The sequence below is a fragment of the Diadema antillarum genome, unplaced genomic scaffold (assembly GCF_040938485.1).
Source record: "Diadema antillarum isolate AM-2024a unplaced genomic scaffold, OU_Dant_1.0 seq00000696_RagTag, whole genome shotgun sequence".
In the NCBI taxonomy this organism is placed as follows: Eukaryota; Metazoa; Echinodermata; class Echinoidea; order Diadematoida; family Diadematidae; genus Diadema; species Diadema antillarum.
In genome coordinates this window covers 728,450-756,345 of record NW_027271601.1, presented here as the reverse complement: position 1 = coordinate 756,345, position 27,896 = coordinate 728,450, and the positions used below count along the sequence as shown (strand labels likewise).

Here is a 27,896-nt window from a genome sequence, read left to right as displayed (position 1 = left end):
CAAGTTGGTACTTGAGCTTTGTATAGGCACTTTTGATGAATGTGTGCAATCTTTTGGTGAACCACACTAGATGGATTTATTCTCTCTCTACCACAGACAGGATGATACCACTCTCCGGCTTCACACTCCTTTTGCCAAGTTTGACTGGTACCTGAAGAAATGGCAGAATATATCCAAAAGAGAAAGAAGGAAAATAAAGTAGATGTTGATAAGTGTTTCTAACAAAAGATAAACATTTTGCACAATCTGAGCTGTGATTATATCAACTTTAATACAAATGACATTTATCACAATAAAAATGTTGGTGATAATCAGGATGGCGATGAAGATCATAAAATTGATTAAGATATCAACAGTAATCTTTAAACTTCTACTAGCAAGGTTTGTATACATGCTGTCCAGATTTCTGGTCGCAGCATTTCCCAAGACCTACTGTACGAGCTGAAATTTTCATGGTGGTTTTATTTTCGCGAATCGCTTTTGAACCGCGTAAATAATAACACACAAATAACTAAGTTCAGTGAGACCCTTGCAACCGTGAAATTAACAACACATGAAAATGTCCTCCAAGTAGCAATTCGCAAAAATATCTGTACACGAAAATTTTAACTCGTACAGTATTGTCTCCTCTCAACATCTGTATCCTGAAGACACAATGACTACACTAAAGGACACTATCTCTTTATGAGCTCCAACTTGGACCCTTGACACACACCCAAACTCAGATGTTTGGAACACAAAGCGATATAATCACATGTCCTGGTTTTCCCTAGAAGCTAAACATTAATCCCATAACCTAGGGGTATTGTGAGAGGGAATACCTGACTGTTTGGGCTGGTTTCAAAGCGGTACTTCTGGAGCACACGCACTACTGCCATCTTGATTTCCATCAGAGCAAACCTCATCCCAACACAGATGCGAGGACCAGCACCAAATGGCATCCAGGCAAACGGGTGACGCCCCTCACGGTTCTTCTTACTGAATCTTGCGGGTTAAAAATAATAAGCATTTATCATTATCTGATCACATTAATATTAGTGAGTGACTGTGAAAGGGATTATGATAGACAAATTTGATTTCCAGCACACTTTCTGCTATGTTGTAGATGTTTTCACTGACATTAATGCAAGCTTCCGGTAGTTGACATTTCATTACATTTTAGATGGAATGCTTCAAGTCCCTTTGTTCAAGTGTTCATTCTCTTTTTTTGAGTGACACATGCATTCAATATCTTGGCTTTGTCATCCACCAACACTCTTCATTGCATAGAAAATAGATATGAGATTGTGACAAAACCAATTAGATAAACATGTAATGTTCAGGATGAGCTAGTTAAATTAATATCAATATCACTGTTTCAAAGCACAGAATATACAGAAGCACTATCAATGGCATTTCTTCTTTTTCTCTAACCTCTTCTCAGGGGGACTACATGCGTTGATTATTATGCCAAAGGTACAGAGTACATCAATTTTCATGCATGGTAGTGAATAAACAATAACCAATTTCTGTCCTTACTGTGCATTGATAGCAAGCATACATTTATTGTGCAGAGCAAATCTAAAACCCTGTGAATTTATCATTTTTGAGCCACTCAGTGCAAAATAATGCCAGTTACAGTTGTGAGATCCTTACCTCTCTGGATCGAAGACCTCAGGGTTTGGCCAGTACTCGGGGTCACGGTGGAGAGAGAAGATGGAGAAGAAAACTTGACATCCTTTTGGGACGCTGAGACTCTTATTGGTGTAATCTTGACTGCATTCCCGATCCGTTCTAAAATCAGACAGGGGAGCATTCCAAGTAGGAAATTCTGGATTTCTTTCTCAACTTTTCCAAATTTTACAGGCTTTTTCATGAGAATACAATGATTTTGTACAAGGTTCTTACAGCTATGCAAGCATAGTTTACATACTTATATTTATCTTACATAAGGTTCTTACAGCTATGCAAGCATATATTTTACATACTTATATCTATCTTACATAAGAATGCATGTGGTAAAATACCTGGTAGATTTAGTTTCGTTGTGATATATTTATCACTGAAAAGGCAAAGAGAATGAATAAGTATGTAATGTAGACATATATGCATAGATAAAGGTTCTGAAAAAAAAAAAGAAAAAAAAAAGAAGATAATGTTGTTAAAGGGGGAACCAAAAGTTAGCACAAGTGCTAGTCGAGACTGGTTCTCCCATTATAGCTACATCAAGTATGTATACTTAAGCTGCTTATTGCAAGGTCTACTCTTTTAAAGTAACTGTACTATAAAAGTACATTAAACTACACATCTGAATATTCTTTTCATCACTAAACTTCATTCAACAAGTGATTTTTTAGGTTTCTTCGAAATGAAGATCTTGTTCTTCCCTCTCGAATATTGATGGGCAAACTAAGTTGTCTTACAAAAATAAATATTTCATGGTAAAGTTGTAGTGTGACTTTATGCATAGTGCTTTGTCAATTCTCATCATGCGGCCATTTAAAGCCAGAAAATTCTCGAATCTTTAAAAGGTTTTAATACATTGCTTAGAATATGATCACTACCACTTTCTGAGGGAATGAGTTCATTGTGATCTGAAACTCGAGTACCTTTTGCTGGAAGACAAATTTTATGAATCGTTCTCACAGCTTATTTACAGCCAACAAATACACTGTATAATTCCTGCAGTAGAAGGGTCATGCGTCCTACTGAAACTTGTTAGAAAACTGACACAATCCTTACAGATTGTAGTTTAATAATCAGCGGGCATCTTATTAGGTGTTTTCTCAGTGATTTTCATTGATAAATTTGCTCTCAGCCAATCAGTTTGAAGGATTTCAGTAACTTTCAAAAAGTTGTCAGTGACTGATAAGTTTCATGTATCACTCCCAAGGCTACACTGAACACAGGGAACTGAATAACAATCACTTTCTTTTCAGAGCCTCCAACCCAAAACACCTCTTACACAGGAGAATCACCCATTTGGAACCCTTTCTGCCCCTTTTTGAAAACATAAACATGCGCAAAATATTATGTGCACAAAATGTGCACAGTCCTCTGCTCAGAAATTGCACAAAAAGCAGTTTAGCCATAATGGGATTGAGATTTACTGCACATACTGCAAAACTCATTCAAGCTAAAAATGGTACAGGTGAATTACTACAGATGTGCACAAATTCACTGAAGAACAAGCATTTTTTTGCAAATGTCTTTATCATTTTCTTTGAATACAGATGTGAACTGAGTGCTTACAAAGAAGCTGCTGGGTACAGGCGCAGTGTCTCACAAACCACTCCATCAAGGTAGGTCATCTTGGCAATGGAGCTGTAGTTCACAGAGTCCCTATCTGGTGCCATCTCATCTACTTCCTGGATGAGTTTGTCCTGGATTTCAGGGTTGGTGGCCAGAGAGTAGGCTATGAAGCCCAGCGTGACATTTGTGGTCTCATATCCAGCAATGAAGAAAAACACCGCCTGACATAAGAGAGAGGGAGATAAACAATAATAATTATCATATCATTTGAGTAAAAAAAATAACATATAAAAATCATACACTTAAAATAGGCTGTTGTGCATGTGATTAACAATGACATACATAGCAAAATTGCATTTATAACTCTACATTCAAATGTAACTTTAACAAAGCAAAAAGCTACTCATAATTCATGATAACATCAATCAAGAAATCTTCAAAAATATTGAAATGTGCTACACTTCACTTTAAACACACTGTCTGTATAATACATGGAGGGGTTGCAAGGTTTTACTTTCATTTAAAATTTCATCTTAATTTGTGAGTTGACTGATGTTCATAAAATAAATATCTCGCAAGAATACTGCTTCAAGCACTGCAAATGCACAATACCGGTATATCATCTCCAACGTGGGACATCCATAACTTTCTCCTGAAAGGGAATATTTCTCAGTTTTACCTCAATTCTCATTGGTCAATGGTGTAGTAAATAGTTTCATCTATACAGTTCTGTCCAGCAGTCAGCTAGTTCTTCCCCCCCCCCCCCCCAAGATGCGCGATCAAGATGTACACGTAGCTAATTGTGAATAGGATGCGTATCTATACTTGGGCACTGTGAAATGATACTTTACGTAATTCTGTCCTCTCTGACCAGCAACTTCATGACAACTTCATTTTAATGCCCTACTTTAACACAAACATTTTAAAATCTTAAAATTAAGTGGGATGCTGTATAAAACAAATATTGACTGCTTTCTTTCACGTCATGGTTAAAACTATTTGCCCTCTGTGATTTCTCAATGAGAGAAATCACCTTAGGGCAAACAGTTTCAACCATTTCCCTCAAAGGAGTCAATATTTGTATATCATGTCACCCTGGTTCTAATTGAAATTGTCTCCCTCTCAGGATTTATCTGTGTTATAAGTCCTATTAAATGCAAATACTACGATAATGAAATATACTGCGCATACAGTATTTCAGCTTGACCAATTTAATAGCACCAAATATGCATTAACTTTGCTAGTCATCCCAGGCAGGTGTTATAAACGAAGCGGAATGTGTTCATAACATATGCACACATGTTTTTAGATAGTTCTTAAGCATTACAGTGGGATGTCTAACATTCCTCTGTTTTGACATCATGCTAGTTGCCACTCTATCTCCAAAACAAAATTTGGAGATGAAGAAAAACGTTCATATTTCATCAAATTACAAGCTGGTTTTCTATGTAAAATTTCGAATGAAAGACTAAAATTTGATCAGAACATTTCAGGGAAGAATTAAATGTCATACATGCACTTCTGTTGTGATTGTAACTTGCAAATCAAAATGACATGAAAATCAGGTCCTCTTTTACCATCACTATTTGTCCATGACATGTACATTTGTGCACATTAGTTTTCTATTTTTTACCTGGCATATTTGACCTTTCAAAAAGGTAGTCTGCTAATTCATGTTTGAGCATATTTTCCTACTTTTTGCTATCAAGAGTAATTTTAATATTACACTTTGATTCCCTCCTCAAATTCAAAGCACACACATTCACTATTGTCACCACATTGAGACAGCATAGTGCTTGTCCCGATTACTGATGTGCTCTTTTGTCAAAGCACCAGGGTGTAACTTGTATCTTAGCGCATAGCTTCTTGGCAGTGTCGCACAAAGGCGAGTATTACAAATAGTTCCTTCTCTATCTATCACACCTCGTATCTAGGTTGACACACAGGACAAAATTCTGTTATCACTGAAAACATTAATAGCCTACCTGGGCAACAATCTCCTCAGTAGTCAACTTGACATGATTGGTTTTCTTGGAGTCAAGGAGTCCGTTACCATGGTGATCATCCAAGTGACTGTGTACATCATCTTCTGTCACCTTTCCTTCAGGGACTTTTTCACTTTCCTTATGGGCATTCATCATCAGCTGTAGGAAGTCTTTTTTCTCCTGGAAATGAAATCAATGCAGATTAAAAGAGAAAACACACACAGAGACACACACACAAACCTGTCTCAGCTGTTTGTACACACCATGACAGTAAAAACTACTCAGGACATGTATAGCCAAAACAGTGCATTTATCTCACAGGACATTGATCTAGGCATGTTGAGTCTCATATATTGCAGTGTTGTCATGGCTTGTAAATTAATGTTTAAAACTTTTCTCAGTGTAAACGCAAACTGAGCCAAATGCGCGGCCAATTTTAGTCTGGCTTCCAAACCCTCTGCCTGTACTACTTCGCTGTTCAGGATATTAGCCCCCTCAACATCGAAAACTAGTATAGTTTAACCCTAACTAGGCCGGGGGGGGGGGCCTCCGAGGCCCCCCCCCCTCGACGTTCCGCACGATGTATCGCAATCGCAAAAAGCTATCGCCGCGACGTTTCATGACTTTTTTCTTTCGAGTCTCCCGCATCTTTTGACACCAAATTTGCGACACCCGGGCGCGCGGTTCCGAAGTTACGCATAAATATGTACATGCATGTCAGACCAAAAATTGCTCCAAAACGTTAATTTGTGTACAATTTCAATGCAAACTGTGCTTACTGGCAAATTTCATAAAAGCATGATTATTTTGGTGTTTTATTGATTAAAATCAATGAATAACATATTTTCTTGTTCGGAGCGATGTTGCGGACAAATTTCATCGAAAAAACAATGAAAAACATAAAGTCGAAAAAACAAAGAAATAAATAAGAAATTCAAAAAAACAATAAAATACTTAAGAATTTTTTTTGATATCACAATTTTTTTAAATTACATTTGCTAAGGACACTAAAAAGAATATTTACACAAAAAAATGTGCCTGTTTTGAGCTTTATTTTATGATTTTATACCAATTAGTCTGATTTTATGCATCATCATGCATAAATTAGCATAATTTAGCATAAATGATGATTTTTTGAAAAATTAATTTCATGGTATTTTAGATCACATCATAGGCAATGTGTGTGCCAATTTTCGTCGCGATCGCGCGGTCGACAGCCGAGATCTGGAGGGGGGGCCTCCCAGGCCCCCCCCCCGGCTCTATCAACTACCTAAATAGCCCGGCCTAGTTAGGGTTAAAGGTGGTTTTGTCCTGCAAAGGATTTTTCCATTCGGCAAAGGTCTTTGCCCGAACGGCAACTTGTTCACCACGGAATTCATTTGGCAAAGGGTCTGAAAACCAGACAATACCAAATTGCGTTTGTTTACAAGCAGAGCGCCACTACGACAAAATATTGAAAGGTTTGAATCAAAAGCGCGGCCGAGCCCGGCAGTGTAAACGGACAAAATTGCGGGGCCCGGCCTCGCAATTGAGGCTGGGCTCGGCCGCGGCTCGGCCAAGCCCCGCACTGTAAACGGGGTCATAGTACACAACTTGCACTCCAGAAGCGCCCCTTCCGTTTTTTAGAAAGTTGGTAGGGCTAGATAGAATTTTGAAGTGTTGATCGATTGTGCCCTTGCAGTAGTATTTCCTGACAAGCTGCATGCAAATCTTGAGCAGGAGATCATTGAATACTCCTGTGGACTGATTTGTAATTGATCATAAAACATATCGTAGCAGCCATGATCAGGTATAGTGCTGAGATTGCAATATCATGGGAGCACCTTCAAAACGAATACTTTACATCTTTGCTTATTCTTCTTCTTATTACAGCATTATATCACAGGTAAAACACACATTTCTTATGCACATGTGTCCATTTTATAGCCAAATCAACAGTTCTTGCAGGCATATGGACACCTTTGCTTGTAGTATACCTTGCATTAGTATCACGAACATCCATTTGGGTAGTTCCATGAAGTTGGGGCAGTGTCCATGTAGCATCGTGATAATTAAAAAATACATTTCAGCATAACTCAATACTAATTATGCTATACATTTATTGTTTGTAGGCTTTACATTTGCATTGAGGCCACACATTTACCTGGAAATTTTGTGCCATTCAGACTCAATTTTGATGAAGTTATTAAACAATATGTAACAGTGTCCTGTAGAATCGTGACGTGTCCATGTAGCATCGTGATATTTTAAAATTTGGTCCTAAGAGACAAATTATGGCAATTAGCTTGACCAAAATTTGATGCAATATGCATATTTACAATATATGAATGAGATAGCTAAATATCTCAAATTTCCTGTACACAATTTTAATTTCAAAAGAAAATTACAAAATGTATCACGATGCTATGCGGTGTCCTTTTTTGTGACATTTGGTGGACACCGCGTAGCATAGTGACACATTGTGTAATTTTCTTGTAAATATGCATATTGCATAAAATTTTGGTCAAGCTAATTGCATTAATTTGTCTTTTAGGACCAGATTTTAACCATCACGATGCTACATGGACACGTCATGATGCTACAGGACACCGTTACATATCGTTTTAATAACTTCATCAAAATTGAGTCTGAATGGCACAACATTTCCAGGAAAATGTATGGTCTCAATACAAATGTAAAGCCTATAAACAATACAGTATATGTATAGCATAATTAGTATTGAGTTATGCTAAAATGTCACACTTTGTGCCCAAACTTCACGGAATTACTCTTTTGACAATTTTACTGATCATGTTTAATAAGATCTGGGGTGAATGGAAAGACAGTCAGCAAAGCCCCAAATCTAAAGCTTCTGGCATTCATTCAAGGAAAGAGATATCAAATATGACCACAAATTTTGCCAAGAAGAATTAAAATGCAATGTGACGAATTTCAACAAACCTCGTTGCCTTGGCTTGTCTCCCTCAGTTTCATGGCTTTCCCTACCACATCGGTGAAGAACTGAGTCACCCCCGGTGGAAACATTCCAACGTCAAAATAATTCATGACATGGGCAACGGGTGGCAAGATACCTATATACAACCAGAACACAGAGAAGTAGTGAAGTTTTGGAGAGAATTTATAATGTGGTGTGAAGAAACCCCATTACAAATGCATTTCTGTGATCTTGATTTCAGGTCTCATCTTGTGTGATTAGACACTCTAAACATAGCTCAAAAGATCAGCCTGTATTCATCATCGAGGATATGTTCTGTGGAGACTACATCTGGTTTCATAGAATCTCCTCCTACACAGACTGAAGGCTTTTATTCCCGATGTTGTGTGATGGATGCTGGAGCATGAAAACCAATTCGCTGGTAATTAGTATTAATCACTAAAGAGCGTACACAAAGAAGTGCACGCAGTGCATGCACTTCTATACCCTTTGGTTATCACCATGTGTTAGCCATGTGTCACTAGTGTATCGATGAGCTGGTATCGGTGTCTTTTCCATGAAAATTCCATCCATATTTTTCATACTTCAAAGAGCTGGTGAGTGCATCTTAATATGAGATGTTTATTTTATTTAAAGTTTAAATTTGTTGATCTACAGTAGAACTGTGAATTAGACATTAGGGAGCTTTAGATTTTAGACGCGCGGACGTTCAAAGGGAAAAAAACATGGTCTGAGCATGCGCAGTAGCTTGACGTGCGCTACTGCGCACGCTCAGACCATGTTTTTTTCCCTTTGAACGTCCGCGCGTCTCAAATCTAAAGCTCCCTATTATCAAAGCAGGTGAGGTTAGTACCTCACCCAAATGTCCATAGGGACAGTGGTTAAGCATTCTCCCACAGCAGTGCCTATGAGAAGCTTTCATCTGCCTTGGAGGAGAACCATCAAAGTCCAAAACTGTTATAACATTCACTCCAAACAGACAGATTTTTCTATCTACTCTGACTCTTAGATGGCTGGAAAAACAACAACAGACAAACCCAAAGCAAAAGTCAAATTAACACAACCAGATGAGGATGATGTACCACACAATTTTAATCAGTGATTTTTAATGTTTCATTTGAAAGTTTAGCATGTTGAATGGAGGATCCTGAAATGACACAAAATGAATTTTACTGTTGTACAAAAGGAACAAGGTATTAGCCTTACTGCCCAAACCTCATTCATATTTTGTGACAATTTTGAGACAACATAGACATCAAACTCATCTTTGGACATTCCCACTATCCCAAAGCAGTGCATTCATCAACACAGGGAAACTTGTTACTTACAAGGTCACCCAGTCTGTCTAGTTCACTTCGATGCCCCATTATGTGGCTGAATAAAATGCTATCATGTGCATAACATGATAAAAGTTACATGCAAATGCATTATGCCATTAAACCCGCCTGTAGTTGAATCTTTATACCAGTTTTTCATGCCATATTGATGTTCTCTCATGAAAAAAAAAAATCAAGCGTAAATCTCTCGCAGAAAATAAAGGGATGGTATAGTATTGGTGGAGACGAGGATTGGGCTTTTAAATTTTGTGCGATACCAAGAAATCACTTGTGAAATAGTATTGAGCATACCATTCTATGAGAACTTAAAAGTTAATATGATGAAAATTGGTTTTGGAATGGCTGATACATCTAAAAACAAAGTAAAACAAAGCGATTGTAATAAAAGGTGGGTCCCACCTTTAATTAGAATCGTTCTGTTTTGGATATCTCAGCCATTTCAAAACCAATTTTTTATCAAATAAACGTTGAATTCCTCTTGGTATTACATGCTCTCTCACATTTCATTTCAGGTTTCTCCTTATCTCACCTAAAAATGTTAGAAACTGAAGTTAGGTCTCAACCAAAACTATGCGATCCCTTTAATATGTAATTATGAACCTCTACATGAACCTCTTTTTAAACTGCAAAGGCCTATTGTTTCATCAATTAAGTAATACTACTACTCACGAAAGAAAAAAAAAAATAAAATGTATGCCCTTGTGTTATTATTTTTTACCAGCATTAAGAGAAGAAGTGTCTTACCAGCCAGTATAAGTTTGGGATTGATGAGACTTCCTCCCACGATTTCTTTGGCATTGGTGACAAACGGATCATCAGGGTTATTCTGGGAATCCACCTCCAGACCAAATGCACACCGAGCAATACCATCCATGGTGAAGGACTCAAAAATACTAGAAGTGGAATTCGGGACATTTAACACTGATTTGTTATCATTGTCTTTCTTATTCATTTCAATTCTCGAAACTACAAAGCATACTTTTGAATTTTTAATTATCTACTTTGCACTGTGATTGATACTCTTGATTTCTATTTGTTCACTTGTAAACTTAAAATAAGGCATAAAACTGCAAACTTTGAGCATCTGATCATAGCACTTCTCGGCAGCTGGTCTTGGCTTTCAGTAAAGTAAACTGTTAGGAAACAAGAGAGGCACATACAAGAAGAAATACATGTGGGACTACACACCTGTTGACATTAATCTCAGTGTCTTTTTGCTGTTTCACTCTGATGTTTCTCACCAGTTGGTCACAACACTCGTTTATCAAACCAGACATCTGTGGAGATAATAAGATCATTCCTTCATTCAACTATCGGACCGATTAAAGAATAAGAAGATAAAAACATGACTGACAGAGAAAATAGATCTACCAAAGTCTGGGACATTGTATCATAGAAGCTCAAAAATAAAAACACCAACAATTATACATGCAAATACACAAAGACACTGTTGTCTAAGATATTCAAATGATGTATATCCCCTGTAAAAGACCCTGGAATTGATCTGATTGGCACTCAAACGTGTATTCTCAAAGACAGCATACGTGTATAAAGACTTCGTCATCCCTAACCTATCGTTTAAACAACACTCAACTTTCACCTGGATGTAAAGACTCGGAAAGAGAAAGCAACTACATTTTCTTCCTTTCCCCCTTTTTCAATTGGGATAGCAGTATAAAGGCTTCATGGAGTAATTTGCCAATATCACAGCCAATTATAACAGCAGATATCACAAAGTATTAACAACTAGAAATGTCGCTATGGTGACTGGTATGCCTCCGCCATAATGCATGATTCTCCTAATAGGTCTATAGTACGTGTGGACAATGTGTGATTACATTTTCACAAAATTGGCAAAATATTAAAATGACATGTTTGTCACAAATGTATTGAATGTTTACCTTCCTTGACCTATGTTTAATTGGATGAATAGGAGAGCATGTACTTGGGGATTTAAGAACTTTAACTTGACTTTGACCATTTCATAAGTTTATGCATAACTTGAGCCACTTCCGAGATATGGAGAAAAAAGTAAGTTCAGCACTTTCACTTGATCTTTGACCTTTTGACCTTTGACCTTCTTGGCAAAAAAAAAAATCCCAGAGAATCTCTATTGGGTTAGACATGCATACATCAAGTTTAAAAAAAAAAAAAATATCCTGCTGGCATTGCATAAATATAAGGAAAATAGTAAGATTTTGAAGTATTGCCCTTGACCTTTGACCCCTGACCTTTGACCCCATGAACCCTAAATTCCCTAGATAACCACTGCCAGTCAGTAGATGCATATACACTATGTTCCATGAAGATACCTTGAACAATTTCCAAGATACAGAGAAAAAAGTGAAATTTTAACATTTTACTTGACCTTTTGACCTTTGACCTTTTGACCTCATGACCCCAAACTTTCACCAGAGAATCTTAATTGGGTAGTACATGTATACACTAAGTTTCAAGAAAATATCTTCAGGCATTGCATAGATATGGGGAAATTATAAAATAGCAAAACTTAACAACAGTGAGCTGGGCACAATAGCTATGACTTATGGGCAACTCACTTTCACTTGATTGCATATTTTACCTTCTTCATTTTGGCTGCACTGAAAGTTGGAGTGATGACGTTCCTCACATCTTTCCAATGCTGGTCTTGCAAGACTGTCAGACCCTTGTCAAATGGTTTATTCTTGAGGACAAAATCCTGGTAGTCATGAGAGAAAAGACACACTATTAACTAATGCCCTTATATGGCAAGTCAGATGCACAGTCATACGTCCTATTACTTTCTCACCAGCTTTACAGTTTATAACCTCAGGCAGGTGTCTATGAGAAATGTGCGTTTGTGCAAAATCGGCATGTCCTCAAACGGTGTAAGAGCTTTGCACTTTGTGCAATGTAGTGAAAAGAATGCATTTCTTCTTTTTTTCTGCCAATGCACTGATATTAGAAAGTAAAAATTTAAAAGATGTGAAATAGAACTCTGGAAAATCATTGATTTATCCACATTTCCATTAGACCAGTATAATTTTGTACATAGCATTCGGAATAATGCATTCTATCAGTGGCGGATCCGGGGGGGGGGGGGGGGGGGGGGGGGGGGGGGATGCACCAGGCATGCGCCCCTCTTATTTTTTTGTTAAACAAAAGAAATATAAAACAAGGAAAAGTAGAAATTACGTGGTGCGTAATATATGTCCCCGCCGGAAGTAGCATTTTGTAGCAAAATGTGCAATACAGGTCAACAATCAAGGTCAAAGGTCAAAGAAGTCAAAGGTCAAAATTCTGTGAAGAAGTTTTGAAGCCCTCACCTAGTGCCATCACATAAAGCAAAGAGAATCAAAATCGGGTTAGAAATGGCAAAGGAGTAGCACTTTGTAGCCAATGTACAATATAGGTAAAAATCAAGGTCAAAGGTCAAAGAAGTCAAAGGTCAAAATTCTGTGTAGAAGTTTTGAAGCCCTCACCTAGTGCCATCACATAAAGCAAACGGAATCGAAATCGGGTTAGAAATGGCGAAGGAGTAGCATTTTGTAACCAAAGTACAATATAGGTCAAAAATGAAGGTCAAAGGTCAAAGGTCAAAATTCTGTGTAGAAGTTTTGAAGCTGTCACCTAGTGCCATCACATAAAGCAAACGGAATCGAAATCGGGTTAGAAATGGCAAAGGAGTAGCATATTGTAGCCAATGTACAATATAGGTCAAAAATCAAGGTCAAAGGTCAAAATTCTGTGCACAAGTTTTGAAGCCCTCACCTAGTGCCATCACATAAAGCAAACAGAATCGAAATCGGGTTAGAAATGGCGGAGTAGCATTTTGTAGCAAAATGTACAATATAGGTAAAAAATCAAGGTCAAAGGTCAAAGAAATCAAAGGTCAAAATTCTGTGTAGAAGTTTTGAAGCCCTCACCTAGTGCCATCACATAAAACAAACAGAATCGAAATCGGGTTAGAAATGGCGAAGGAGTAGCATTTTGTAGCAAAATGTAAAATATAGGTCAAAGGTCAAGGTCAAAGGTCACAACTGAAATTCTGTGTAGAAGTTTCAAAGCTCCCAGGTAGTGCTATCATATAAAGCAAACAGAATCAAAATTGGCTCATAAATGACAGAGAAGTAGCAAATTGAAGATTTTGATCACACACGGACGCACACACGGACGCACGGACGGACGGACGGACGGACGGACACACACATGTACGGAGCCCGTTTCATAGTCCCCTGCTCGAACTCGTTCGGCGGGGACAAGCTCCCATGTAGTGCTATCATATAAAGCAAACAGAATCAAAATCGGCTCATAAATGACAGAGAAGTAGCAAATTGAAGATTTTGATCACACACGGACACACACACGGACGGACGGACGGATGGACGGACACACGGACGCACACACGTACGGAGCCCGTTTCATAGTCCCCTGCTCGAACTCGTTCGGCGGGGACAAAAAATAGGGGCATGCACCCCTTCAATTCTGTAAAGGCACTTCCCCTTTAGGGAATTGCCGGATCTGTCCTGTCTATTCTACAAGGGTTCGAGCAAGTTTTTGAGTAGTGTTGTCTTGAGTTGCTAGCTCACACAAAGACATAAATTACATGTATGTGTTTTTTGAGTATCTCATTTTAACAGGTCCTTGATTGAAATATCATCTGATAAGATGGTAATTTACAATTATGAAAAAAAAAAGCCCAATACATCTCCCTATAATCATTTATGCTAATTATTCTCTCAGTAGGTTAGCGGCAGAAGAAAGAAAAAGGGCAAAATTGCAATCTGCAAATTAAATGACCAAAATAAAACAAAACCTCGTGTAAAATCTCATACTCTCACCTGGTGATTGGTGAAGCTGCTGAAGCTTTTCACAGCCATGTCTTGAATGATGTCTGGGTCAGAGACAACATAAACAGGTTGGCTGAACATGTAGATTCTATATGAAGAACAAAAAATAAAATGCATACAGTATGACTACAAAGTGAAGCCATGTCTGATAACTTTATTACATTCACTTTTTTTTTTCTTTTTTTTTTCGTTTTGTTTAAATGTGGTCATACCTCCTATCATTACCCACAGTCACATATTACATCCTTGGGTAAATTATCCCTCCTATCTGTCCCTTACAATATTGCACCAGACAAAATTAGTCTGAAACAAGAGTAATGGGGTATGTATCCAGGGGATGGCTAGTAACTGATCAGTGGGAATCAGTGGAAATGTTGAAGGATGATTGTTCCAATCCTTGTGGGATTCATTTAAGAGTACATTACGTACAACTATTATTGTTGTGTGGAAATTATTTGCTTCAAATGGTCTCATATTCAAGTAATGTGCAGTATAATGTTTCCAGGTTACCATGCCTGTGCAGTGATGGGGCATTAACCCTAAAAAGACTGGGGGGGGGGGGGGGGGGGGGGGGGGGGGGGTAATTGCAAAGAAAATTGGCACGCGCGTCATCCACGAGGTAATCTCCAAAACTGAATAGGTAATTATTTCAAATTTACTTTTATTATGCTAATTAATGCATGACATTTAAGAAATTGGCTGTCAATCTGTAATTAAAGGTCCAAAACTGCTTATTTTTGGTCTAGGTACATTGTACTCTTTGCAGGATTCTTATTAAATGTACATCGAAAAAAATGGCAGTATCAAATATTTTCTTATGTATTTTGTTGCTTTTAACATTCCTTACAGCTGTGTGTACAGTAAACCTCGCATGAGTCGAAGCTCTCGGGACTGACGAAAATGCGTCGACTTAAGTGAAATTCGACTCTCGCGAGAGTCGATTTTTTTTCGACTCACAGTTATGTACATGTATTATAGTACATTTGCATGCATATGTGTGTGTGTGTGTGTGTGTGTGTGTGTGCGTGCGTGCGTATGTGTGTTTGCATTCAAATTTGTCTGTTCTTGAAGATAATGTTTTTTTTTTGTTCTAAATTGAACATGGAATTTGTATCAATACTAGTAGTTAAACGTAGTTCTGAGAATGTCTGCGCTGTAATGTGGCAATGTGCCGATGTGCTATGTCTATGGTGCAACATCTCTGTCACCCTACCCTGAGACAAACACTCTCCCAGGCCCATCCCACCTCCATTGAACAAAACTATACAGCCAGCCAGGCACGCACAAACAAGCTCCGCCCACTTGGCCTGTCACTAACATATTAAAGCAGCGATTGGTTGACCAAGGAGTTCTGGCTTGACATGGATAAAGTATGGATGTGCTGTGTGTATGGATAAAGTACCGGGTATATGGATCGATGTGCTGTGTGTAAACATGTACTAGTATACATGTGTATGTATTCGACATGCGTGCAGAGCGGTACGGTGAGTGTGCATGCTTACCTGCAGCAGGCCAGGGACGGGGTTCTGCGACATGCCGATTTTTTTGTTCTCTTCTAAATGTAATGAGAATGCCAGACAAATCTTCTTCGGCTCAAGTGATGTAAACTACGTATATTTTGTACAAAAGGGACTGAATGTTTTACTTCGACACAGCCGAAATTCGACTCTCGTACTTCGGCTTATCCAAATATTTCTTAGAGAAAATACATAGGGAAAAATCGGGACTTTTTATTTTGCTTCGAGTTAAGTGATTTTCGACTCACTCGACGTCGACTTATCCGAGGTTTACTGTATTTCATTTTTTAAAACTTTTTGTTTCTTCTTGTTTTTTTCGATGGCAAATCATTGACGAGACTTATTCGATCATAAACAACATGAAATTTATCGATTTTGATCAGTAAAAGTAAAAATAATGATCACATTTATGAATTTTGGTCAGAAATGGAATTTGCATTGGATCTGTACATGAAATCACGTTTTTGAGCAATTTCGGGTCTGACATGAACAGTCTACAAAATATCGCGTAACTTCAGAACCACATACCCGGGCGTGGCAAATTTGGTCTCAAAAGTAGCGTAAGACTTAAAAGAAAAAAATCATAAAATGTCGTGGCACAAGATTTTTGCATTACAGATTTATCATGAAAAATGGCGAGGGGGGCCAAAAAGCCCCCCCCCCCGTCCTTTTAGGGTTAAACTGCACATTACTTGAATATGAGACCGTTCTGAGGCAAATAATTTTCATGCAATAGATAATAATGTACTCTCTTGAATCCCACAAGAATTGGAACAATCATCCCCCACCATTCCCATTGACTCCCACTGATTAGTTACTGGTCATCCCCTTTAAGGTTTCAGCACATTTTGATCCTATGTACAAATAATAACCAGGGCTGAATGAAGAAACTGTCATAGGATTGCAATGAGTTTGCAAATCTGTGCACACTCACAGTCAACTTGTAATGTTTGCCCAGCTTCTTATGGTTGGACTACGGTTAGACTACGGTTAGACCAATAGCAGTGTCAACGGTGCAGTGTAGAGTCTTCTTCTAAATGTCATGTGTGTACAATTACATAATCAAGTTTGCAGAAGTTACTTCATCCCATAATGCAGTGTGTAAGTTGGCTTACACTGACTTTAGTACTGTTGTACTAGAATCCTACTAACCTGTATAAATCCATACCAGATGTATAGATAAGTCTTATCTGCACAGAATTCCTTTGAAGGGAACAAATTAAGACACAGCTTTGCAGTCTTTAACTTTATTTTGCAGACAGGCTACATACAGTTATTTATTCGATTTTTTGTATCTCTAAGGCACTCACCCAAAAACCTTGCCATGTGTCTTCGTATATCTCAGCATGGCAACATGAATGCCCTGGAAGACAAGAAAACGGTAGGAAATCATCACTGAGAATAGGCTTCATTGTACTAGAAAACAACACAAATATCACACAATCAAGTCAAAACAATACAAAGGTAGAAAAGGTATTCAGTCAAGCATGAAAAATAATGTATCAAATATGGGAGTTCTTAATTTGATTGATTCAATAACGGGAGAATTCAAGATTCTAAATAAATGCAATGTGTCATACAACCCTTACTGATATCCCTTCAAAAATAATACTGTAGCTTACCTCTGCAAAGCTCATGAAATTTCCTAGAAAAGGAAGAGGCGTTGGAGAGGGTAGTCCCTTTCTCTTGAAGTATGTCAACCTCCATATCTCTCGTCTAGAAAAGAAAAAACAGAAAATACAAAGAAAGAAGGCAATTCTCCCTAAGAACTATTCCATAATTATAAATGTTTAACACTTTGTTGCAAGAGGTCAGGTCAGTATAGGCCCTACTGACCACACAGATACACTAAAAGAGCAAATGCAGTGTATGCAGAGGTCAAGTAGGGTCACACTTTTGGTATTTACTTGTGCACTTCTGGTACGATTGTACAATGTATAATATCAATCAGTTGATGTGTAGCAATCAACTTATTTTCACTGATTACTCTCTAAAGTACATATAGGCCTACATGTTAAAATCATATTTTGTGAAATAATTACAAAATGTCTACTTGATCTGGTAGTGGTGACCATTACAGCCAACCGGTCAACAGAAACCACATTCTACTCAGGATATCTAGTAGATAAACTTCAGAGGTAATAACACTATCAAGGATATGGATCCCCATTGACCTTTTGAAAGAGTTTACAGGGGCAGCAGAACTTTTCTTTCAGTGTTAAGAGGGCTCCGGGAGAGGGGCTGCAGCATCCAACCCCTCGGTTCCGAGGGCTTCTGGATTATGCTTCTGGAGGGTTTACAAGTACATTGTTTTAAGTTTTTACTTTAGCAATAATAGATACCTGTAGTCTAACAAACGTCTAAAGATAGTTTGTTAGATATTATAGTTGGGTTTATATTCCACATACTTATAATGTTGCAATAGGATTGGTTCAGAGCTGATCACGTGATGAAGCGTAGTTTTGCCCATCACATCACCTGAGAAAAAAAGTTCGTTACACTCTATGTTGATAGTCCCTTTTGTTTCGCTGATCTCCACACAGTCCACACAGTCCTGACGCAAGATGAGTACGCGCGAAATAAAAGTGCGTTGCACTGTGGCCTATCATGTGACCTAGGTCACTTGATAGTACACAGTGCAACGCACTTTCACTTCGATGCCGCGCGATGCGCACAGCAAATTCATCGTTTTGTCATCTACGCGCACACACGTAGCCTAAGCCCTAAGGATACCTAAAGACAGCTAAAACGGTTTCAGATGTGGAATAAAATGGGAATTTCTAGAACCCTAGATGTGGAATATAAAGCAAATAATCAACTTTTAGTTTCAGGCAATGAGACAAACTATCACTTCCTCGGCGATCTGAATGTGTACGCTATCTTTCCTCAGCTGCGCTTCGGAAAGATAGCTACATCCAGATCGCCTCGGAAGTGATAGTTTGTCCCATCACCTTCACCAACGTTGATTATTTGCTTAATAAATCTAATCTTGGTGCTTGGAGCACTTGATTGTCATTTAACCATGTACAGATTCTAACATTAGTTGTAGGTAGGGTCTTGCTCAAATTAAAACAAGGCAAGTGCCGTAATGTGTCTCACCCACAAACACCTTTTATTCATTTTGTTCACAAATAGACCTATGGATCAAAAGTTAGGAGTCATAATTAAATGCACAGTATATTGGGCCCTAAAAGTTCATTGACCCCTGCCTGTGACCTTTGACTTGTGGTGACCATCAACTCCCCAAGGTACATCTGCCATCCAAGTTTAATCACAAATAGACTTACAGATCAAAAGTTATGACCCATAATTAAAACGCACCCTAAAAACTTAACATTTAACCTAACAAAACTTAACAAATGCGCGGCCAATTTTAGTCTGGCTTCCAAACCCTCTGCTTGTATCTTTCGCTATTCAGGATAACCCCCTCAACGTCGAAAACTAGTATAGTTTAAGGTGGTTTTGTCCTGCAAAGGATTTTTTCCTTGGGCAAAGGCCTTTGCCCGTACGGCGACTTTGTCGGCTTGGAATTCAGTTGGCAAAGGGTCTGAAAACCAGACAATACCAAATTGCGTTTGTTTACTTAAGCAGAGCGCCACTAAGACAAAATATTGAAAGGTTTGAATCAAAAGCGCGGCCGAGCCCAGCAGTGTAAACGGACAAAATTGCGGGGCTCGGCCGCGCAATTGAGGCCGGGCTGTAAACGGGGTCTTACACTCAACAAGCTTTACTTTTTAGTAGGTTCCATCGTATTTCTCCTTGTATCCTTTACTTTGATTGAAAATGACACATCGACCATTATGTATTATTTTTGTATTCCTATTTCTTCATGTATATATCCAAGCTGGACATTCTGTATTATTATATTTTGTTATATACCATGTATTTTCCATCGAGAAATACGAAAATAAAATTGAAATTGAAAAATGAAATTGAACTCCCCAAGGTACATCTACCATCCAAGTTTAATCACAAGTAGACTTACGGATCAAAAGTTATGACCCATAATTAAAACGCGCCCTAAAAACTTAACATTGGGCCCAAAAGTTCATTGACCCCGGTCTGTGACCTTTGACCTTCTGGTGACCATTAACTCCCCAAGGTACCTATCTACCATCCAAGTTTGGTCACAAAAACTTATGGATCAAAAGTTATGGTCCATAATCGAAACACGCCCTTAAAACTTAACATTGGGCCCTTAAAGTTCATTAACCCCTGCCTGTGACCTTTGACCTTGTAGTGACCATCAACTCCCCAAGGGACATCTACCACCCAAGTTTAGTCACAAACGGACTTATGGATGAAAAGTTATGACCCATATTGCCATAATTGAAACACGCCCTAAAAACTTAACATTGTCATTGGGCCCGAAAAGTTCATTGACCCCTGCATGTGACCTTTGACCTTGTGGTGACCATCAACTCCCCAAGGTACATCTACCGGGTTGGTAAGACAGAACCAAGGGTGGCAAAGGGGCCGTTTTGACTGAGCGAGGAAAACAATACAATTTTTATAATTAAAATAAAAATATGGTTGGAAATAAAACAAATATGGATATTATGATAGAATTTGAATTTGTTAAGAAATATTGATAATTAATCTAACGCTATAGGGAAATGAATATATTATATAGTCTGGCAAAAATAGTCAAAATTATGACTGATTGCCATTAAACCTAAAACAACAACAAACATACCATCCAAGTTTGGTCACAAATAGACTTACGGCCCAATACGGGTCAAAAGTTATGGCCCATAATCAAAACGTGCCCTAAAAACTTAACATTGGGCTCTGAAAGTTCATTGACCCCTGCCTGTGACCTTTAAATTTTAAAAATTCTTTGTAATTTGTCAGTGCTGTTGACAAATTCCGTACGGTATCTAGTTGTCTTTTGAAACTTAACATTAGGAGTGTGGGGGCGTCTTCATGGCGATTTGTGGTAGCTTATTGTTTTTATTCCAGCCGTTGACAATTAACTCTCTGGCTATATAGTATTAACCTAGAAGTTCTTCCTAATGTCCAGGCGCGGCTTCTCGTTTTGATTAGTTTCTTGGAGTGACCTCTTGTTTTCGACCGAGGTCACTGTGAAAGACATGCTAATCTGTAGTTTGTATGGTAGGTGTCCAACCTACCGACCGGGTCCATAACGACCGGCCGCGCATTATAATGGCATTGCGCGTACAGAAAGAAAATGTACGCATGGGACCACTGGCGTAGCCAGGGGGGGGCGATGGGGGCGGTCGCCCCCCCTAAGATTTGGACCGGGGATTTGGGAGGCGGAAAAAAAAAATGCGTGTATACTGTATGCATGCACATGAAGCGGGTCTCCTTTGCAACCTTTCATCAAATAAGATATTTTTTTTGAATATTTCACTCAAAGTGTGCACCAGATCGTTGAATTTCAATTCAAAATATGCAAAATCTCTCGTGCTTGGGAGGGGGTATCCCCCTCCCAAACCCTCCCCCTCTGTGCCTCTTTCCCTAGCTAAGTACACTTTTTAGATTTACAAAAAAAATTCTGAATAATTCTGAGTGCACAAGACTTATCACTTATATTCCGAAAACTGAAGGTTCCCTCATTTCCCCTTTTAATCGACCCTTTCCTCCCTCAACCCCCCCCCCCATCAGTTTTTTTTTTTTTTTTTTGGTGATTTCCCAAATGTTGATTCCATCAAATATGCGTATACGAGATATCTCAATTTCAACCTTAAAAAGATAAAAGCTCCATCGGAAGGGAGGGTGGAGATAACACTCGCCCACGCCTTCTCCCTGCTCGCCCCCCCCCCCCCCCCCCCCCCCCCCCCCCCCCCCCGCCATGCTAAGAAGTAGACTGTGGCTATACCCAGATCGCTTTATTTCAATTCTAAAAACGCAAAAGCTCCCCGAGCGGGAGGGGGAATCCCCCTTCCCCTAAGCTCTACCTTACTAGACTTTATACATACGCACAGATGGTGCACATTCAGAATAAGAGCTAAATTCCGTGAATTTAACACTTCGATGAAAAAGTATTGCACCAAAAATTTGCACCAGATCGCTGAATTTCAGGTCTGAAAACGCAAAATCACCTTCGTGTGGGAGGGGATATGCCCCTATCTACACCCTCGTGTGCATGCTTTTTTCTGTTTGATTGCTGAACAGACAGCGTTCATGATATTCAGTGTAAGAATTAATACAAGAAGACTAGTGTATTTAGATTATACCATTTTATAGGCAAATTGTTCAATAATAATCTACACTAAAATATACTGCAACCTTAAACAAGTGGGACTGTTTCAACTCGTTAAAACACGCAAAAACATGCATAAAATTGCACCATTTGCAACATCAAAATGCAAAAAGTTCTTACCGTGGGAGGGTGGACACCCCCCTCCCACACCCTCCCCTCCCCCCTCGCTCGCTCCGCTCGCTCGGGTTCAGTCACGTTCATGATATTCAGTGAAAAGAATTAATACAAGAGGTGTATCTAAATTTTACCATTTTATAGGCAAATTGTTCAATAATAATCTACACTAAAATATACTGCTACCTTAAACAAGTGGGAATGCTTCACGTCTATGAAACGCGCAAAAACATGCATCAAATTGCACCATTTGCAACATCAAAATGCAAAAAGTTCTTACCGTGGGAGGGGGGGACACCCCCCTCCCACACCCTCCCCTCCCCCTCGCTCGCTCCGCTCGCTCGGGTTCAGTCGCGTTCATGATATTCAGTGAAAAGAATTAATACAAGAAGTGTATCTAAATTATACCATTTTATAGGTAAATTGTTTAATAATAATCTACACTAAAATATACTGCTACCTTAAACAAGTGGGACTGTTTCACGTCGATAAAACGCGCAAAAACATGCATCAAACTGCGCCATTTGCAACATAAAAATGCAAAAAGTTCTTACCGTGGGAGGGGGGACACCCCCCCCCCTCCCCCACCCTCCCCTCCCCCCTCGCTCGCTCCGCTCGCTCGGGTTCAGTCGCGTTCATGATATTCAGTGAAAAGAATTAATACAAGAAGTGTATCTAAATTATACCATTTTATAGGCAAATTGTTCAATAATAATCTACACTAAAATATACTGCTACCTTAAACAAGTGGGAATGCTTCACGTCTATAAAACGCGCAAAAACATGCATCAAATTGCACCATTTGCAACATCAAAATGCAAAAAGTTCTTACCGTGGGAGGGGGGACACCCCCCCCCCCTCCCACACCCTCCCCTCCCCCCTCGCTCGCTCCGCTCGCTCGGGTTCAGTCACGTTCATGATATTCAGTGAAAAGAATTAATACAAGAAGTGTATCTAAATTATACCATTTTATAGGTAAATTGTTCAATAATAATCTACACTAAAATATACTGCTACCTTAAACAAGTGGGACTGTTTCACGTCGATAAAACGCGCAAAAACATGCATCAAATTGCGCCATTTGCAACATCAAAATGCAAAAAGTTCTTACTGTGGGAGGGGGGACACCCCCCTCCCACACCCTCCCACACCCTCCCACACCCTCCCCTACCCCCTCGCTCGCTCCGCTCGCCCGGGTTCAGTCGCGTTCATAATATTCAATGAAAAGAATTAATACAAGAAATGTATCTAAATTTTACCATTTTATAGGCAAATTGTTCAATAATAATCTACATCAAAATAAAGTGCTACCATAAACAAGTGGGACTGTTTCACGTCGATAAAACGCGCAAAAACATGCATCAAATTGCACCATTTGCAACATCAAAATGCAAAAAGTTCTTACTGTGGGAGGGGGGGACACCCCCCTCCCACACCCTCCCCTACCCCCTCGCTCGCTCTGCTCGCTCGGGTTCAGTCGTGTTCATAATATTCAATGAAAAGAATTAATACAAGAAGTGTATCTAAATTATACCATTTTATAGGCAAATTGTTCAATAATAATCTACATCAAAATAAAGTGCTACCATGAACAAGTGGGACTGTTTCACGTCGATAAAACGCGCAAAAACATGCATCAAATTGCACCATTTGCAACATCAAAATGCAAAAAGTTCTTACTGTGGGAGGGGGGGAGTCCCCCCTCCCACACCCTCCCCTCCCCCCTCGCTCGCTCGGGCTCGCTCGGGTTCAGTCGCGTTCATGATATTCAGTGAAAAGAATCAATACAAGAAGACTAGTGTATTTAGATTATACCATTTTATAGGCAAATTGTTCAATAATAATCTACATCAAAATAAACTGCTACCATAAACAAGTGGGACTGTTTCACGTCGATAAAACGCGCAAAAACATGCATCAAATTGCACCATTTGCAACATCAAAATGCAAAAAGTTCTTACCGTGGGAGGGGGGACACCCCCCTCCCACACCCTCCCCTCCCCCCTCGCTCGCTCGGGCTCGCTCGGGTTCAGTCGCGTTCATGATATTCAGTGAAAAGAATCAATACAAGAAGTGTATCTGAATTATTCCATTTTATAGGCAAATTGTTCAATTTAAATAATCTACATCAAAATAAAGTGCTACCATAAACAAGTGGGACTGTTTCACGTCGATAAAACGCGCAAAAACATGCATCAAATTGCACCATTTGCAACATCAAAATGCAAAAAGTTCTTACCGTGGGAGGGGGGACACCCCCCTCCCACACCCTCCCCTATACCCCCTCGCTCGCTCTGCTCGCTCGGGTTCAGTCGTGTTCATAATATTCAATGAAAAGAATTAATACAAGAAGTGTATCTAAATTATACCATTTTATAGGCAAATTGTTCAATAATAATCTACATCAAAATAAAGTGCTACCATGAACAAGTGGGACTGTTTCACGTCGATAAAACGCGCAAAAACATGCATCAAATTGCACCATTTGCAACATCAAAATGCAAAAAGGTCTTACTGTGGGAGGGGGGAGTCCCCCCTCCCACACCTCCCCCCTCGCTCGCTCGGGCTCGCTCGGGTTCAGTCGCGTTCATGATATTCAGTGAAAAGAATCAATACAAGAAGACTAGTGTATTTAGATTATACCATTTTATAGGCAAATTGTTCAATAATAATCTACATCAAAATAAACTGCTACCATAAACAAGTGGGACTGTTTCACGTCTATAAAACGCGCAAAAACATGCATCAAATTGCACCATTTGCAACATCAAAATGCAAAAAGTTCTTACCGTGGGAGGGGGGACACCCCCCTCCCACACCCTTCCCTCCCCCCTCGCTCGCTCGGGCTCGCTCGGGTTCAGTCGCGTTCATGATATTCAGTGAAAAGAATCAATACAAGAAGTGTATCTGAATTATTCCATTTTATAGGCAAATTGTTCAATAATAATCTACATCAACATAAAGTGCTACCATAAACAAGTGGGACTGTTTCACGTCGATAAAACGCGCAAAAACATGCATCAAATTGCACCATTTGCAACATCAAAATGCAAAAAGTTCTTACCGTCGGAGGGGGGACACCCCCCTCCCACACCCTCCCCTACCCCCTCGCTCGCTCTGCTCGCTCGGGTTCAGTCGTGTTCATAATATTCAATGAAAAGAATTAATACAAGAAGTGTATCTAAATTATACCATTTTATAGGCAAATTGTTCAATAATAATCTACATCAAAATAAAGTGCTACCATGAACAAGTGGGACTGTTTCACGTCGATAAAACGCGCAAAAACATGCATCAAATTGCACCATTTGCAACATCAAAATGCAAAAAGTTCTTACTGTGGGAGGGGGGAGTCCCCCCTCCCACACCCTCCCCTCCCCCCTCGCTCGCTCGGGCTCGCTCGGGTTCAGTCGCGTTCACGATATTCAGTGAAAAGAATCAATACAAGAAGACTAGTGTATTTAGATTATACCATTTTATAGGCAAATTGTTCAATAATAATCTACACTAAAATATACTGCTACCATAAACAAGTGGGACTGTTTCACGTCTATAAAACGCGCAAAAACATGCATCAAATTGCACCATTTGCAACATCAAAATGCAAAAAGTTCTTACCGTGGGAGGGGGGACACCCCCCTCCCACACCCTCCCCTCCCCCCTCGCTCGCTCGGGCTCGCTCGGGTTCAGTCGCGTTCATGATATTCAGTGAAAAGAATCAATACAAGAAGTGTATCTGAATTATTCCATTTTATAGGCAAATTGTTCAATAATAATCTACATCAAAATAAAGTGCTACCATAAACAAGTGGGACTGTTTCACGTCGATAAAACGCCCAAAAACATGCATCAAATTGCACCATTTGCAACATCAAAATGCAAAAAGTTCTTACCGTGGGAGGGGGGACACCCCCCTCCCACACCCTCCCCCCCCCCCCCCTCGCTCGCTACGCTCGCTCGGGCTCGGTCGCTTCGCTCCCTCGCAGACTAACCGCCCCCCCTAAGATGAAATCCTGGCTACGCCGTTGCATGGGACTACGCGCAACGGTGTTCGATTATTCACTTGGCTACGCTACCGAGTAAAATGTGGCGAAAACAACTAAGTATTCCCTCTAAATTACCGAAATTTAGCAAAATCGAATAAGGTTTATCGTGTAACTAACGTTACATATATTATAACTAGGCCTACCTTTGCTGACTCGTTGTTAGATGTAGAGTATCCTTCCGTAATAAATTTGACGATTTTGACCGCAAAATTGTCACCGCCGCTTGTACGATCGAGCACACACGTTACACACATACACATGACATAAACATTTTGTCGCCCGCTACGACCGTACGAGTTGATGCAGAAACGAGAAATGAATGTGAAAAAACAAACCGACTCATCTAGTTTATTTTAATTACGATGAAAAGTTTCCTTATGAAAATCAATTCAAATTCATCAAACGGTCCTTCAAAAGTAATATCGAAGGATTCAAAATATATTCAAATATTATTGGGAAAAAAATAACGGCTAGAAAAAAACAGCGGCCTGTCGAAAAAAACGCATTTAAGTGCCCTTTATACGTATTCTCAGGGTGGTCGGTGGAAATGAGCAGGGCAACTGAGTGCGGAAAAAATGACACCCCACGCGTTCGAAGCCGCCATCTAAGAGCGCGTACCTCAGATCGCATTTTCAGTGCGCGCTTGTGAATCCGGAGTATTTTCTCCACACGTGAGTAAAATTTCAGGCCAATTGTGAGATTTTTCACGTTTCTATTGATAGAAAAACGTTAGGTGTCCGGTATTATGGACACCCAACCATACCGTTTGTAGGACTCTACCTAACTGCGACCAGCCCCAACACGCAGTGTTCCCACAGTGTGTAACTGTATACGGAGCGTCCCGGGGTTAGACTCTACCTGTATTTTGAACTTACCCCACTATAATTCCGACCAAGGCTCCAACAAGTGGCCAAGATACCGTGAATCCAAACAGGGAAAACGCCATGATTGACTGTGATAGTTGATGAGCTCTAGCTCTCTGGCCTATTCGAAGATTAAAATACAGGAACACTGACACTGTTTCAGCTGCTGCAACCTGTCCCTGGCTGTAGACTTTCGCACCACAAAACTGAGCAAGTAATTACGATACTACTACACAAGCACTACTACTGTAGCTGTATACTGGCTGTAACTGTCATTTCGCAAGGGATCCGTTGATCGCGGCGGAAGTCTTCACCACCTGTATTTACTATGTCCCTGCCTCTTTCACCTGCGGCGGTGTCGAGTCTGCGGGCTGATGATGCAACTCGATCGCGATGTTTGGTGCATGCGAGCAGGTGCGAGGCTAGTCCACTTCCTGGGGTGGTATTCTGAGGTCGTAATTAAGTCTGTAATTAACTTCGTGATTAAGTCGTGAAGTTAATAGGCCCTTAATCATGGGCAAAATCGGTATTCTGAGGATGTAATTAAGGTATGATTAAGTCCCCTGTAATTATCTTAGGTCCCTCCCATCTAATTGTTATTCCATCCAATCAGACGCGTTGTTAGAAGCCAAAATGATGATTACACGCGCAAATATGCCCTCAATGCGCGCTCCTCCACGCCCCCCCCCCCCCTGTAATTACAACCCTAGAGCTCCGTGCGCACACTCCGGTATTTGATTACAACCCCTCACCTACGCACGCGAAGATCTCAACCTCTTTGCTCACATAAAATGACAAAATTCCTCGAAGATC

At 39.7% G+C, this 27,896-nt stretch overlaps 1 protein-coding gene across 1 annotated transcript; it reads right to left on the bottom strand.

Annotated features, from left to right (window-relative positions):
- Positions 1-76: 76 nt before the first annotated feature.
- Positions 77-27,342, bottom strand: LOC139737563 (cytochrome P450 3A24-like). The gene is made up of 13 exons (XM_071648246.1): positions 27,096-27,342; positions 17,457-17,550; positions 17,145-17,197; positions 14,309-14,405; positions 12,070-12,186; positions 10,677-10,765; positions 10,233-10,381; positions 8,157-8,287; positions 5,217-5,396; positions 3,232-3,452; positions 1,636-1,773; positions 822-984; positions 77-151 (listed from the first exon to the last, which is right to left on the bottom strand). Exons 1-13 carry the CDS (start codon positions 27,164-27,166, stop codon positions 77-79), a joined length of 1,578 nt encoding a protein of 525 aa, XP_071504347.1. The 5' UTR covers positions 27,167-27,342.
- Between the last annotated feature and the right edge of the window lie 554 nt (positions 27,343-27,896).

Bases quoted from the DNA above. Each gene is read 5' to 3' on its own strand.
- LOC139737563 (XM_071648246.1), bottom strand. From the start codon at position 27,166: ATGGCGTTTTCCCTGTTTGGATTCACGGTATCTTGGCCACTTGTTGGA. The intron at 12,187-14,308 runs GTGAGAGTATGA...CATGACTACCAG, and splicing joins GCAGCTTCACCAATCACCAG to GATTTTGTCCTCAAGAATAA. The intron at 10,766-12,069 runs GTAAAATATGCA...TTATCTCCACAG, and splicing joins GTGCAGCCAAAATGAAGAAG to ATGTCTGGTTTGATAAACGA.